Source organism: Candoia aspera, chromosome 1 (genome assembly GCF_035149785.1).
Source record: "Candoia aspera isolate rCanAsp1 chromosome 1, rCanAsp1.hap2, whole genome shotgun sequence".
Taxonomy (NCBI): Eukaryota; Metazoa; Chordata; class Lepidosauria; order Squamata; family Boidae; genus Candoia; species Candoia aspera.
This window is the reverse complement of record NC_086153.1, coordinates 88554124-88571469: the sequence shown is the minus strand read 5'-3', so window position 1 is coordinate 88571469 and position 17346 is coordinate 88554124. Positions and strand designations below refer to the sequence as shown.

At 39.6% G+C, this 17346-nt stretch overlaps 1 protein-coding gene across 1 annotated transcript; it reads left to right on the top strand.

Annotated features, from left to right (window-relative positions):
* Positions 1-63: 63 nt before the first annotated feature.
* On the top strand, positions 64-16338 carry LTV1 (LTV1 ribosome biogenesis factor). Its single transcript, XM_063309168.1, has 11 exons — positions 64-217; positions 2028-2159; positions 2539-2727; positions 4358-4445; positions 6609-6753; positions 7040-7280; positions 7666-7793; positions 9051-9184; positions 12373-12425; positions 12979-13179; positions 15937-16338. The coding sequence occupies exons 1-11, from the start codon at positions 215-217 to the stop codon at positions 16048-16050; spliced, it is 1428 nt and encodes a 475-aa protein (XP_063165238.1). The 5' UTR covers positions 64-214; the 3' UTR covers positions 16051-16338.
* The last annotated feature ends 1008 nt before the right edge of the window (positions 16339-17346 follow it).

The window sequence follows — 17346 nt, the reverse complement described above, 5'->3', positions numbered from 1 at the left end:
TTTAGCATCAATTGGTATATTCCAAGATGGCGGAATTGCACAACGAGATCGGAAAATAAGAGCGACGGCTTGGGAAGACCGATTCCTTTCCGGAGCAGGGAGGGTGTGAAGCAGCAGGGTTTGTCAGGTGTGGAGTTTTCTGTTTGGGAACTCGCTCGCGAGTTCCGTAGAACCTTCGGCGCGTGAGGGTTGCGCGTGTCGGAGAACTCGCACCATGGTAAGTGGCGCGTGAAGACACGAGTTCAGACGCGAGCAGGCTGGCAGCCTGGAGCTTTAGTTATCAGTTCTCCGTCCCTTTTATGGAGGAAGATGGGGACCAAGCTAAGCTAGTTTGAGTCTTAAACTTAAAAACTATAACCAAGAAGTAGATGTGGAAGATAAACAGACATAACCTTGGGATAGAAATGGAGGCAAATGTCAGGGAATTCCTCCCGCTATCATCTCACACGTGACATGGACATCATATTTGTGACTTTGCTGTATCTTTCACTGGGGACTTTTCGGGATGGGTGAAATCCAGCAAAATTCATATAGAGGCCCAGCACATTCAGGCAGCAGCACATAATATCATGTAATGCCATGCAAGCATTGTATCTGGGGCTGCGTTACTTGGAAACCACAGCTAATTTAAATACGGGGCTGTTAGACTCTGCTGCATGTGTAGTTAATGAAAATGGTATGGAACAAGAACAGCTTGCCATTTGAAAACTTGTAATAAATAAAATGGTGGATGCTTGACCAGATCAATAGGACTTTGCCAGCAGGAAGCCTCCCACAGATACCTAAGTGGTGACAGATTCTGGATGCTACACATATTTTATGGCTTCACATAGCAATACTGAAAAACTTAACTATTTACAGGAGACTGGTAAAGGTAGTTGCAAATTTATTATTTATTTATTATTTAAATTTTTATCACTGCCCATCTCCCCAAATGGGGGACTCAAATTGCATGTGATACGGGACCTGTATAGGAAACAGTAATCATGACTATATCAATCCCCCCTCCTGTCTTCTTCCATGAAGACTGGAGCAAATGTGACACTTGGAAGTGTTTGTTCACCTTACTTTCCTAGTTGCTGCTAAGGTGGAGTTCCTTAAAGATATAAATAGTCAAGGTCTTATGCTGAAGGTGTCCTGGCTGCTGATTTGTTTCCTGATATACAGTAAATTGCTTATTATTTTTAAAATCCAAATGGTTTGGGTTAACTGAGAAAATACCTCATTTATAATTTCCACTGCCCCCCCCCCATACACTGGGAACATCTGAGATGATTCACCTGCTCTGCTGAAGGCTTGTCTCTTGGCAACTTGAAGTTCAGTCTTCTTTGTATCTACTCAAGTTCATTGGAGCTGTGGAATCTAACTTCATTGTTTGCTTTTTAGGAAGGCCTTAAAATAGATCTTTTTGGAGAAGACCTTTTATTTTAATTTTAATTATTATCACTTATATCCATTTTTACTATTTTGGCTTTGATTTGGTTTTATGCTTTTTATTATAAACTGAAGAGATATTTTGGTAATATTTGGTTTGTAAAGTCAAGGAACTTGAGAAGCCATCAGGATCTCCTGCAAGATATAACCATAAAAACATCAATGGGAAAAATATTCAGTGTAGAAATTCTCTGCAGTGGGGTGATCCAAACATATCTGTGCCAGAACATGTCTAGAACACCACAAACTACTTTGTGTTCTGGACAACCCTAGAAACACACAAACCATCCCAACAAAGCTCAGATCAATCTATCTTGGTTGGGTTTACACCTAACTAATTTTGAAAAGCTAAAAGAATTCTAAATATTTATTTGCATCAGTTAACTAAATAAAGATGTAACAGATTTATTTATTTATAAGGTCTATATGGCTGCCCAGCTCAGAGTAATGTGACTCTGGGCAGTGTAGGGATTATTTTTTTGACAATTACGTTCCTAGGGAGGACTTGCATCACGGATAACCCATTTATTTAGATAAGTAGGAAACCTTATCAGTTTTATTCCATTTTCAGCTAAATGTCTCTTGTTTTGTAGCCCCACAGACGGAAGAAACCTTTCATAGAGAAGAAAAATGCTGTAACATTTCATTTAGTACACAGAAGTCAGAAGGACCCTTTGACCGTGGATGATAGTGCACCCCAGAGAGTTCTGTTGCCTGCATTAAAGGTAATAAGAAGTGACAGTGCTGAAGAAAAGCAGCTTAATGTTTAGTTCATGTGAAAGCATAGGGAAGGGCTATTGTCATATTCTGCTTATGGGCTTTCTGGAGGCACTTGAGTTGGCCACTGTGGGAAGTAGGATGCTGTAGAAAATATGACAGGGCTCTTCATATGTTCTTCCTAGTAGAGGAATTCTGAATTCTCTTTAAGCATCAACATTACAATAAAAATGCATAGAAAGTAATTGGAACATCATGTGTGTGTTTTTCTGGAAAGATTTGCTTTTATCATAATGCCTTTTTGAAAAAACACAGTTATCTTTTGCTTTATGTTTGACAGCAGCATTAGCTAAATTCAGTAATTTCCTTCTCCCCCAAAACTTATAGGGGGATGATGAAAAAAGAAGAGAAGAACAGCAGAAATATGGAGTATTCTTTGATGATGATTATGACTACTTGCAACATTTGAAGGAAGCTTCTGCATCTTCTGAACTTGTTCCATCAAGCTTACCAAATCAAGGCAGGATTGTAGTGTCTGCAGAAGGGGAGGTAGAAGAGGAAATTCAACACATTCCAGTAAGTAAAGATGTTCTTGGCTGCTGTGTTGATATTTCCTTTATTTATGGTATGTATGTTCAAATCAAACTAGTAGTGCTTGGTGGTCTCTGAGCCTTGTTGTTTTCTTGCAGACATTTCATTGCCAGACTAGGCAACGTCTTCAGTGCGAAGAGGGAGTGGGCCTTGCTCTCAGTTTACCTAACCAATAGAAACTATGAAAAGGATAACACTACCATACATCAGAAACATCTCAGAAACCACCAACAGATTGTTACAACCACATGGCATCACCATAGCACATAAACCAACTAAAACTCTTCAAAACATATTAAGCAACCCAAAAGACCCAATAGCCGAAGAAGAATAAACAGGAGTTATTTACAACATACAATGCAAAGACTGTAACAGCCACTATGTAGGACAGACAAGCAGAAGACTAGCAGAGCACATCCACGAACACTAACTAGCAGTCAGAAGACATGATGAGAACTCCTTAATCTCACAACACATGGACAGACTCAACCATAGTTTCAACCAGGAAACTCTGAGCATCCTAAACCAAGCCAAATCCAAAAACACCAGAGAATTCCTGGAAGCCTGGTACTCAGACAAAGCAGCCATCAACAGACACACAGAGGTAAACAACATTTACATACCATTCAAAAGAGACAGTAGAAAAGCCATAAAACCAGTACACTCCCTTGCCAGCAATCAACACCCAGATATGCAAAAATCAACACTAGGATTAACACCAGATGAACAATCAAATAGCACAATACACCCTAATCAAGGAACTATTAACTTAGGCAATCAACCAAGCAGCAAACAACAGCCCAATCAAAGAACTCCCAAGGAGAGAACAACACCCCCACCAACACAAGCAGGGCAAGCCATGGTATATAAACTGAGAGCAAGGCCCACTCTCTCTCCTCACTGAAGATGTTGCCTAGTCTGGCAATGAAACATCTGCAAAAAAACAACAAGGCTCAGAGAGCACCAAGGACTCCACAGTTCAACCCTGAGCTACAAATATTCTCTTCAATTGAAACTAGTAGTACTTCTTAAAGTTAGAGTTTAAACTTTTAAACAATGTTTTTGGTTATCATGTACCTTCCTCAATCACCTATTTACTCTGAACTCTCTTATGATGGACCTAAAGGGCTACCTCATTTCATTCATTAGGGGTACTAATAAAATTATTGACAGCATTCCAAAAATGTATATTAAGGAGATGAACAGATTTGCACTATGTATCATGTAATGAAAAATTGTTACCAACACAAATCAGTTGATAAATTGTGTAATGGTGGATGAGGTTCAAGTTATTGTATCAAGCTATATTTAGCATATTTTCTCACACTGTAACTATTAGTGTAGTTTGGGTTTTTTAAAGAATTATTTATCCATTTTAAAAACTGGTGATAAATTAGGGCTTGCTTGTTAACATGTTCCAGAAATGCTTGTACAATAAAATAGTTTCTTACAAACTCAGCTGTAAAGAATGGGGGGAAATGTATATATGCTGATTCTTAGATTTCAAAAGATAGAGACAAGTATCAAATGAATAGTATATGCTAGAAACTCAGTTCAGGACATTTGGTGTCTTGAATATTTTTAAAGAAAATGCTATGTATTCTTTGTTCTTTAGGCTCCCACCATTAATCTCCCCTCCTCAGTGTTTGCATCAGAATTTGAAGAAGATGTGGGACTATTAAATAAAGCTGCTCCTATTCCAGGTACTATATTTACAATACAATCTTTTATGTGCATTTATATCTTGATGTGTAAAATGAAGCATTTTCCATAATGCAGGCTTAATCTGTCTTTCACATAATTATTGACATATGTGTGGTTGCAGAATTCTGTTACTGTCCTAATCTATAAAAAGCGATAAATTTCAAGGGAGCGTAAGATAGTTGTTTGCCCTGATGGGATGCCTTGTGCCACTGAGGCACACATTATCTTCATTAAGGCAAGAAGACAACACTGTTCTCCTAAAAGCTCAATGCAGCAATTCTAATTTCTGGAAAAGGGTTCTGTACTAATACCATATGAACAGAATCATCATCTGGTACTTCCAGTTGCTGACAGAAGCTTTGAAAGAGGGTTGAACACATATAAAGTGCATGTGCAGAAGTATCTTAGCTGGCTATAGCCTAAGGAGGCAAAGCAAAACAGCCACTTCATTTCTAGAAGTAGGAAGGCTGCATTGCTTCATAAAGCAGCTTTGAAGAGGAGCTTTGTCAAAGGGAAACTTCTTTTCAAAGCTGTGCATAGGCCTAGCAATCCATTTTATGCTTCCTTTGGGTTCAAGTTGATTCCTTCCTTCAAAAATGCAGAACTAGTCCATCAGATAAAAACAGCAAAAACTGGAAAAGAAATTAATAACTAAAACAATATATAAAGAGAGACATCCTGTTAGGAAATTCCTTTTTCCCCCCTTCAAATTAGTGGTTGCTCTTTCGTAGATGGCTTATGTTACTCTATTTTTGTTACATTCCTAGGTGTTTAATTTGCACTGGATAAAATTGGGCAAATGTGCCAGAAGGCAAAAATGTGATTGTTGTTGCTCCTTTAAATTATGTCTGCAACCTGTGCTGTGCAAACCTCCTCTCCCAGAACTCCTTTGGATCTTCACACCCTGTCCCTCCCTCATGATTTGGGATAGTAGCTTGTTAGTCCCACTGCCACCCTGTATCTTCCAGGGATGCCTCATCTGGCATCCATGCCATAATACCAGTATATAATACAGCTCTCACAATCTGTGCTGCCTTTCTGAAAGTTAAAAATGGAAAAAGCAAAAACAACTTCCTGGACAATTGGTCTAGAACTGTGCGATTAATTGTTTCAACCCTTCCTTCCCTCCTTGGGAGATAGATCAGTCTAACCAGAGATAAACAAAATTAGCTTTATTTAAAAAAATAAAATATTAAACCCCTTTTTAACTTTAAATATTAAAATGCAAATAACCCAGTTGGTAAGGCTAAATTATAGAAATGGTCAGATCATAATACAGCTGGCAACGCAAAATAAATTTACACAAGAAAATGCAGTGCTACGGTCTGCTGCGAATAGAAAGTTCTCTGGCAGAATCTCAGAGGAGATGCTGAAGGGCTTTTAACTTATAGATCACAGGAAAATTATAAATTCAGATATAGCTTCATGCTCAGCTTGAAGAATGTATAAATGTTGAAATTACACAGAATTCACTAGCATGTACAGAGAGATATGGGAAATTAGAGTTGGCACCACACAGAACACAAATCCAACCTAGCATAATATTCCTGGCTAGATATTTACCTGTGATTCTCTGCTTCAGAGCTCCTGGAGGTTCCAGGTTTCTTGGGATTTTCAAGCTTTCCTTAGAGGCTATGGGGAGATGGAAGTCCTTTCTCCAGCTTTTTTCAGCCACTCCAGATTTCTCACTGAATTTTAACATGATCAAGCCCTTGTTCTACTTCCAGCAATGGGAAGGGCAGCATGTGACTAAACATCATACCTCATCTGAGGGATCTATATTCTGTCTGAGCCTGAAGCCTGCCTGAGGGAAGTGTGTTGGGGTATCTAAGCCTGTTGCCAGGAAAAGAGGCTACATTCACTACAGATGGTTAACAAAAGCAGATTTGAGCTCACTTCTCCCTCAGAACAGAACATCATTTAATTAATTTAGGCCCCAAAGACTATTCCATTCAATGGAATAGTCTTAAAACACCTCTGGAAAATTCTCAAGTTTGTTCTGAGGGTAACAGGGGAAGGTAGTTTTCTAACTGATTGCTGTTGTAGTGAAATATTTTTTTCTGTTTGGGGAAGAACTTGTGTTCAGGGCAAACAGACAGTTCTGAGAAATGGCTTAATGCTGTCAAAACTGCTTTTTAACATTGTTTTTTATCTAACAATAGGGCCTAGGCCAGACCTTGATCCCGACATTATTGCAGCACTTGATGACGACTTTGATTTTGACAATCCAGATAATCTGCTTGAAGATGACTTCATGTTAAGAGCTAATAAACCTGGGAGCCTAGAACTGGAGAAGGAAGTCCCTTGGTAATGGAATGGAAAACATATTGCCATATTTTTATCTTATTCAGTTTTTCTAATGGGGAGGAATTCCACTACTGGGTGAATCAGAATTACTCCACCCTTTAAGAGCAGAGACACTAGAAGGGACTACATTTAAACTCATTTGTATATACCTTTTTCAGGTCTTGATCAATTACTATTTTATCCTTAGCTATACTGTAGTACATGAAAAATCATGAAGTAATAATCAGCATATTAGTAAAGTAAATGTAAATCTAAGGAAGCCAATTAATGTATATGCTTTTCACAGGGAACCTAAATCCCAAGATGAAGATGCATGGGAGGATGTGGAGGATGGAGAAGATTTTCAGAGCGATGAAGAATATGATTCTGAAGGTCCTTTGTCAGATGACAGTGATCTCAAAGGGAAGATGAAAGAATTTCTCTTCATGGAAGAAGAGACCAAGAGCCGTTTCACAGAGTATTCTATGACCTCTTCAGTAATGAGAAGAAATGAACAATTAACACTTCTGGATGAAAGATTTGAGAAGGTGAAATAAACTCAGAACGGTTATTGTAATTATTAAGATACATTTGGAAAATATTAATTTTAATTCTGATTTCTTAATACTCCATATATGTAAATGATTGCTTTATTTTTTCCCCACTACTACTAAATAAAAAGAATTTTAAAGAATTTTATAACATCTAATGCTATGACTTATCCTGACTTGTACCTTATTTCTTGTCTTAATCACTAGACTAACAGTAACTTTATATTACATGAGTTTTGTCAATAGCTTCTTATTTAAAAGGGAAAAAATGTAAAATAATTGTTTTCAAATATTTTTCTGTGCAATTCAATTGTTACTGTATTTACATCCAATATGTACTTTGAATTGACTTTGAATATTATGATTTTTTTTGTGTGTTTAGTTCTTTGAACAATTTGATGATGATGAAATTGGACCACTGGATAATGCCGAATTAGAAGGCTTCATTCAAAATGACAGTACTCGATTACAAGAAGTTTTGAATGACTACTTCAGGGAGAAAGCAAAGGAGTGTGTAAAGTGTTCTTACTGGTAGCATGCTTCTTAGGAAACTTCTGTGTACCTCTTCAACAATGAGCAATTTACAGATAAAATGCTAATCATATCACTAATATCAAAACAGTGGTTTAAAGCATAATTAACTGTCCAATCTAAGTCCTTAAAAAGTCCAAAGATCCTGTAATGTGCTACATCATTCCGGTCAGCTTGAAAATAAGGATGTTTATGACTTGAATGGGGCTTACATTTGTATTTTGAGAAGACATACCAGTTTTCTTTCCAGTATTTCTGGTTTCAAGTCAATTGTCAGTTGAATTCTTAACAGTAACTAGCTTCCTTAAATAGCATTACAGTATCCTGAATATTACTGTTCGTTCTGTTCCTTTTATTAAAAAAAAAAAAAGCAAAACCCAAGATAGAAAAGTGAATCTTTTTGCTAAAAAACCATGTGATACTGACAAAGTTCTGACAACTAAATAAACCATTAACAATGTTAAGGTGAAATGCATGTGGTTATGTAAGCTTAGATTTGTAAAGCCAAGGTAATTGTTGATACTGCAGAAGCATGTTATAATAATGTTGTATCCAGTGGTGGCATTGCTCTAGTGAAAAGTATTTCTAGCACAGATATATAATTTTTCTGCCTTTCTGTAATTTGTTGTGCCTCATCCTATTCTGTTACAGGAATTCCCCAATCATTATTTACTCTCCATAGAGTAAATGAATAAATAAAAGAGTAAATTAATAGAGTAAAAGAGAGCCAGTGTGGTGGAGTGGTTAAGGCACCAGACTAGAAACAGGAGACCATGATTTCTAGTTCCGCCTTAGGCACAAAGCCAGCTGGGTGACCTTGGGCCAGTCACTCTCTCTCAGCCCTAGGAAGCAGGCAAGGGCAAACCACTTCTGAAATCTTGTCCCCCAAATCACAGGGGTTTGTCCAGGCAGTCGCCAGGAGTCAGCACTGACTCAAAGGCACACAGACACACAGAGTAAATGGGTACAGGGATATTAGGGAAAATTAATGGTCTTTGCTTGCATTGGGACATTGTTCCTTTGGATACAATTTAAATCTAGTTAAGGGACACCACTATTCCAAATTACACCTTTCAAAAGATGTTCATGTGCTAATTCTGCAATAGCAGATAAATGTATATAGTCTAAATAATACTCATTTAAGTGAGAAAAGCTGGCAGGTTTTTAAAATGGCAGGTCTTCAAAATGATTTTAATTTATATTTCTGCCTTATGTATCTCTCATTTTCTCTAAAAGTTGTGTGAAACTTGATGGCATTGAAACCAAGAAAGAACCAGAGTTGCTCTTGAATGAAAAAGAAGAAATTGAAGAAATTGTAACTTTAATTATTGAAGAACACAAAGAAAAATGGGATTGTGAATCCATTTTAAGTGAGTATTTATTTAATCACATTTTTACAGCTGCCCATCTCACATAGTGACTCTGGGCGGCGTACATAATAATAATCAAGACTATATAAAAACCATGAAAACAACCAATTTAAGTTAAAATAAGAATGAGATGAAAACAAATAAAATGGCAGGAAAGCATTCAGAGAGGGCATTCCATTAACTGTCATACAACCATCTGGCAGGCTCCACTCTACGATGGGATCCACAGGCTAGTTGACAAAGCCACATTTCAAAGGCCTTCTGGAAGGCCATCAGGGTTGGGGCCATCCTCACTTTGGGGGGAGTGACATTCCACAGGTTGGGGGCTACAGGAGAAAAGGCTTTCTTCCTAGGTCCTGCCTGATGATATTCCTGAGCCAATGGGACCCGCAACGTGCCTCTCCTACCGGACCTTATGGGATTGGTAGATGTAAGTGGGGAGAGGCGGTCCCCCAAATATCCTGGTCCCGTGCCACGTAGATCTTTAAAAGTTGTAACCAACACCTTGAATTGGACCTGGAAGCAAACTGGCAACCAATGTAGCTCGTATAGCAGAAGTGTAATGTGTGCAGAACTTGGAGCACACATGACTGCCCAAGCTGCTGCATTTTGCACCAGCTAAAGCTTCCAGATATTCTTCAGAGGTAGCCCCATGTAGAGCTCATTACTGTAATCAATTCAGGAGGTGACTATGGCATCAGTGACTGAGAGTAGAGCCTCCTGGTCCAGGAATGGGCACAACTGGTGCACAACACAAAGCTGTGCAAAGGTCTGTCTGGCTACAGCTGCCACCTGCCCTTCAAGAAGGAGTTGTGCATGCAGAAGAACCCCCAAGTTGTGCACTGGGTCTGCTTGGGGCAGCGCAACCCCATCCAGCACCAAAGATGGTAAATCCGCAGATGCAGAAGGCCCTAAAACCCAAAGCCACTCAGTCTTGCCAGAGTTCAGCTGACACCTGTTCCCCATCCATGCCCCAACAGCCTTCAGGGACCAAGAAAGGACATCAACAGCATCACTTAGCTCACCAAGGGCAGAGATGTATATCTGGGTATCATCAGCATACTGATGATACCTCACCCCATGGGGATGTATCTCACCCAGCAGTTTCCTTGATCTCACCCAGCAGTTTCATGTAGATGTTAAATATGAGTGGAGAAAATACTGAGCCCTGCTTCACCCTACATAGAAGGGGCTGAGAGTGGGACTTCTTGCTCCCAATCAACATTGAGTGGAACCAGCCTCAGAGAAAGGAAGAAAACCAGCACAATACAGTGCTGCTGACACTCAACTCTCGAAGCCAGTCCAGAAGGATACCATGGTTGATGATATCAAAAGCTGCTGAGAGGTCAAATAGAGCAAGGATGGATGCACTACCCCCATTCCGCTGCCACAGAGATCATCCAAAAGCCCAACCGGTGCCATTTCCGTCCCATATCCAGGCCTGAATACTGACTGAAAATGGTCCAGATCCAGCTTCATCTAGTATCCTCTGAAGCTGTTGTGTGACAACCTTCCCTAAAAAGGGAAAGTTGAACACTGAACAAAAGTTGTCCAGTATGGTAGGATCCAGTGATGGCTTCTTTAAGGTGTGCAGAGACAACCCCCTCCTTCAAGGATGAATTCACCACCACCAGAACCCATCCAGATCTCACCTCCCAGACAGCCTTAGTCAGCCAGGTGGGGCATGGATCTAAAGAGCAGGTGGCCAAACTCAGTCATAAAGACCCTTTCCACTTCCTCAGGTCCAACAGGTTCAAACCATTCCCAGATAAAAGGGCAAGACTGCACACCAGGCATCTCCACAGGACCTGTAAAAATGCTAGCATCCAACTGAGAGCAAATCTCTTCTGTGAACCACGGAGAGTGATGGGATCCATGGGCTGGGAGAAGTTGCATGGGTGTGATACGGTCCAAACCCTCAGACATCCTCTTATTCCAAGTGACGACCAGAGCCTTGGCCACGCCATGCAGCAGACCATCAGGAACAACCCTCAGCTCCCTCTGGAACCCTTCCTGGTCCATCAGTTGCTGGGGGCAGACCAATCTAATAGGTCCAGCCTCCCTGCAGCAGAGGGCAGTGCTAGAGAATCTCATGGTTACCAGGGTATGATCTAACCATGACACAGAAGCCCCAGAAAGCTCCCCCAATTCCAGATCACTTTGCCACTGCTGCTACAAGAAAACCAGATCAGGCATGGGACCACTGTCCCACATTGGGCCTTGGATGACCTAGGATAGGCCCATGGCTGTCATGGTGGCCATGAACAACTAAGCCACCTCAGACTCCACTCCCAGGGAAGGCAGATTGAAATCCCCCAACACCATGTCCCTGGGGAATTCCACCACCAACCCTGAGATGGAGTCAAGGAGCTCAGGCAGGGAGGTTGCTACACAGCAGGGAGGCTGGAACAGTAGCAACAATCCCAACTGGTCCCTAGAGCCCAACTTAATGAACAGGGTCTCACATCTGGCAACCTGTGGGGCAGTGCCCCTGAAAGCCATCAGAAACTCCCGGATAACTATTGCCACACCCCACCCTTTCCCTGGAGTCTCAGCTGATGCCACACCCAAAACCCAGCTGGGCACATTTCCGAGAGAGGAACTCCCCTTTCCAGACCCAGCCAGGTCTCAATAGTACATGCCAGGTCAGCCCTCTCATCAGTGATCAAATCACAGATGAGGGAAGCTTTATTACAGACTGACCTGGTGTTTAGCAGCAACAGCAGTATGCAGAGTTATGTAGATTTCTATAGGAACAATGCTGCTTTTGCTAAGAGCCAAATTTACTTATTTCCTTTAGGCAGCTTTTGCTTTTTATGTTATTGTTTATTCGCTTAGTCGCTTCCGACTCTCCGTGACTTCACGGACCAGCCCACGCCAGAGCTTCCTGTCGGTCGTCAACACCCCCAACTCCCCCAGGGACGAGTCCGTCACCTCTAGAATATCATCCATCCACCTGGCCCTTGGTCGGCCCCTCTTCCTTTTGCCTTCCGCTCTCCCTAGCATCAACATCTTCTCCAGGCTGCTTTTTATAATACACTTAATTATCATACACATTCCTTGGCCTCAAAGACTTTCATGGATCTTTTGAGGTTTAATAATTGTTTATTAATAGGATGTTTCAAACATTTCAAATCATAACTTCTTTCTTAATCAGCTAACCTTGGGTGTTATGTCTTCTCTTTAAGGTACTTATTCAAACTTATACAATCATCCAAAACTTATTGAGGTGCCCCAAAAGGTGAGTGGAAGTTTCCATTACATACAATTTAAAGACTTCTTACTGCAATGAATGGGATCCAAAGAACTATTACAGGTGCACTCAAGAATTTAACTAAAGGGATTTTTAACTTTAAATAAAAATAAAGCAGCAGCCCTACAAATTATATCATAACACGCTGTAGAAATAGTGTAGAGTTTGTGGTCTGAGTCTGCAGAAAAAGGAAAGTTAGTTCCTTCCTAGTAGCCATCACCTCCAAAACCTAGATACATATAAATTAAGATTTAAAAGGCTCTGGCTAGCTAGCTGTTTGTTTATGATGAAAGGGAAGGGGAGGGAGATTGGATTAAGGTTGGATCCAGCTTGTAAATTTATCGAAGTGCTGAACAGGAGTGAGTGAGTGAACACACAAAACATGAATTAACATAGGGACTATTTTTTTCCCCCCAATGACACCTAAAAATTCTGTTTGGTTTAGTACCTGATTTAGTATTTTGGCTTCTGCAGATTTCATTGATCTAGTTAACTCATTGTTTTAAAAAAACTGTTAGTTCTCTCTATGTATTTTTAATAGCTTAAATCAGTTGAAGTGTCTAAGAAGACAGGAATCCCTCTAGATGTTTTGCCTCAGAGAGGACCTACAGTTAAACAGACTGAGCACATGCAAAGGATTAATGACTGTGACTTGCCAAGAGTATCCACACAGCCACGCTCTAAGAATGAGAGTAAGGAGGATCGGAAAGCTAGAAAACAAGCTATCAAAGAAGAGCGAAAAGTAAGTTTTATTTTATTTTTTTTAATAAAGGCATTTAATTAATTATCTTTATTAAATTTAATTAAAGCAAGGATAACTACGTCTGAATTATATCTTATAAATATGCATTAAATAACTATAATGTTTAGTGTATATCTGACATTCTCACAAGATGGAACTCAAATTAGATTCTTTAGGATTCCCATTTAGGCACTTAACAAAATTAGCTTTAGTGAGGTTGTGGTTTCATACACACTTAGGACTTGACAACTACTATAAAACCATCCCAGTGAATGAAGGAGTGACATGAGTCTAATTAGAAGGTGTGCTATGACAGGGCTAGATAAGATTAAAGGGTATTATCAATAAATTAGTAATTTTTTTTCTTGCGTGGGAGAAAGAAAGGGAGATTTTTTAAAAACCACCTTAAGTTAGTTTGCTATCTGTAGTACTAGAGAAGGAACAACTGTAGCTGAGATACCGTACACAAGAAAAATCCCCACTATTATTATAGCCAGGATACCATCTATTTCTGCTGAATCATAGGAGTGTAACTCACCTAGTCCTATTACACCTCTCAATAGCATTCAGTACCATCAACCATGGTTTTATTCTGGACCACCTGCAAGAGTTGAGTATTGGAGGTACCATTCTAATGGCTCTGTTCCTTCCCAAATGGGTATGGAGAACTGGACAGGTTTGACCTGGCTCTGAGGTTACTCTTAGATGGAGTTGCACTCTCACTGAAGCAGCTGGTCTATGATTTGGGGATATGCAGCACCTGCTCAAACTGCAGGTGAGGGCTGGGACCAGAGGGATTTTTCCAACTCTAGCTGGAGCACCAACTGCTGGCCTTCTTATGACAGTGGCTCATGTAATTAAACTACTGCTATGCATTTTTCATGAGACGGGTCTTGGAAAGGACTTGGAAGCTGCTGAAAATGCAGTGATGCAGCTACGAAGAGAGAGCAGAGATTTAGTAGCATTACACCAATGTTTTAGTCACTGCAGTAATTGCTGATAGGCTTCCAAGTCCAATTCAAGGGACTGGTTTTAATCTCTAAGGCCCTATATGGCTTGTCACTTGTGTACTTACAGAACCATCTCCCCCTCTCAGATTCAGGCTATCTTGTGTGTTCATTTTGAGGACGATGGCTGAGGGTCTCCACCTCTTGTGAAGTGAAGAGAATGGGGGCCTGCAGGCATGCCGTTGCAGTGGCAGCTCCCACCTTATGGAATACTTTATCTATTGAGGATTTGGGCTTGCCTTACCAAAGGCAGTAGAAAGAATCCTGTTTCAACTGACTTAGATCAGCATAGATGATGGCCATGGGCTGTTTTTATAGTTCGGGGGTTTTCTTTGGAAGTGACGACAGTTGTTTTTTACCTGTATTGTTTTTGTTTGTGCTTCTATCGTAAACTGCCATGAGTTTTTAAAAGTGAAGGTACATGTAACATGTATACGTATATTTACACGTATATGTAACGCTTGTTGAGTAAAATGCAAATTGTTGTCTTACATGGTTCAGTAGTAGTAATTGAGAACTCAGCCAGACCATTTTGGGTTAGCACAGGGCTGTGAAACCTGTTAGTTTAAAAAAAAAAAAATCCCTGATCAAGAGGGGTGGGGCTTCTGAATGTCAATTAGCAAGCCCCACCCTTTCCACTTAGTAATGCGGGGGAGAGAACCTCTCTCTACAAAGGATTAAGGGAAAACTCTGTAACAGACTAAACATTACTTGTCTTCCCAATAGTCCATTGTGGAGAGGTTTTTTTTCCCTTTAGTCCCTTGCAGTGAGTTTTTTTCCCTTAGTCTCTTGTGGAGAATCTGTATACTTAAAACTCTTGAGTCTGTCTGTTTGTAACCTTTAACTAGGTGAAACAGTGCATCATAGGGCAACAATTTTTGAACCAAGGTACCTCAAATGGGCTAACCTACAGAATGCGTCCAAAATCTGGGACCCATGACTCCCGTGGAATTGAAATCTGGCAAATTTTAGCAAACATTTTATGACATAAAAATTGTCATAAAACATTTTATGACATAATACAAAAGGTCATAAAACATTTCCTGTGGTCAACTCCTGATGTTTGACTGTGCTATACAGTTCAATATGCATGACATAAGCTATTTTCAAGGCAGATGCATCTCTAAATACCTCCTTGAATTTTTAAGAACTTTTCCAGTGAAGGCAGTACATTAGAAGTTCTGCCATTGTTGAAGGCATTGAGGAATCTGGTAAGGAAATATCTCTGAAACAATGACCCAACAGGTCATAGTTTGTCTAGTGTTTCTTTAGGAAGAACCAAGGAGATATAAGATCCTAAGATTTGTGTTGCTGCCCTCTTCTTAGGCAGATGTGGGTGGAATGATTTAGAATGGGGTTCATGTTGATCTGTTTAGAGCGTGGATCACTCTCTAAAAGGCACATACTATGCAGAACGGAAAAAAAACTCCTGGTTTACTATTAATGCAAACACATACACAATGAAAAGAAAACCTGAAGGTATATGCCCTGCTCAATAAGTATGAAGGGAATTATTAACATCTGAAAAATTAGACATCTTTTTAGTGCATTAATCTTCTTCTGCCAAGAGCTCTGAGACGGATATTGCTGAAATTGTATCTACCTGTAAAATTCAGGAAAGGATCTAGATAAAATTATACAGGAAATTTTAGTACATGTTAGAACACTTGAATCAGTTTCCTATTAAGTAGATTGCTTTGAGAACATTTTCATAGTGATATATTAATATTGCAAATCCTTTATCCATTAGGAACGCAGGGTGGAAAAGAAAGCAAACAAATTGGCCTTCAAGCAAGAGAAGACAAGACAAGAGAAAGAGCTGCTTAACTTGAAACAGAATATTCAAGGGCTCAGGCTGTCGTAATGGAAGAACTGCTTCTTGTTAAGACTGTGGCCACTTCCTTCTCGTTGCTAACAGGAAAAGATACTTCTGATTTAACACATTAGAAGTTTAACCATAATGACAATGAGCTGTCATTTTTAAATGCATATCTAACCATTACCAGAGTCTACTTACATGTGAACAGTGTTTTGGTTATCACAACAATAAAATCAGTGTAATATATTTCTCCTACTGCTGAAGGGATAGCATATATTTATTGACTTCAGTTGAATTGAAATTTCCACAGAGATAATAAAACACCTTTTCACATTCTTGTGTCACCTTTCGTTATAGTAAAAGTAATTCAATGTTATACTTCTTGGTTGCTGTATGCGGGAGAGAGATTCAAGGAAAATTACTGCCTTAGATGGCAGAAGTTGAGTTTAAGATTGAGAAATTGGCTTTTACAGTAATCTGTAAATTTCATATTAATGGGATCTACTTTTGACACTGCTCCTTAAGCACAGCTCTGAAACTGGCTAAAGGTTCCACATACTTCAGCACAGCTTCCAGTATCAGACATATTCTTCTGGGAAGCTGAAAACATAATGCAATATGTAAACACATCCATTTAGTATTATACATAAACCAGAAGTTTGTCATGTGTTCAAAATCTGGTTAGTATAATGTGTCACCCCAGCATATGTTTAAAATGTGTTGTAAGGAAAGATACTGGTAGCTGAAACAGGCATATTTAGATCACTTTATCCTTAGGGTTTTCATGTGCATCACTACATGGTGGATGAGCTGTATGTGTCATAATTGTTTAATCTGTCAGCCAATGACATTTCACTTGGAATCCTGCAAGTAAGGGAACTGGACAACTGAAAGTAAGCTATCAGGTACATCTGCGTCCCTGAAAAAATACTGAAGAGAAATCACTGCGCTATGAAATGAGTTTGGATCCTGAAAACAAAGCATATGCCACAGGTATGACATACCCAACAAAATAGCAATTTTGTATAGTGGGTAACTATACCACAGTGAAACAATATGTCACTGTTTTTAAGTAAAAGCATTTCAGACTGGTACTTTAGCATGATGTTTGCTTTAGAAGTATCTGTATCCTTTAATAAATCCCATGCAATGGCTTAACAAACTTGAAAGACCTGCCTGACATGTCTTTTTTCCTGGATGTTTCCCTGGTTCCTTAGAAGAAGGACAAGCCTAGTTGTTTCCTTTACACTCTGGATTTTAGGCACCAAAGAAATAGTTTTAAATTCAGCATAGAATGTAAAGAATCAGAATATCGCTGCACAAGTAAGAGTGTTTAATTTA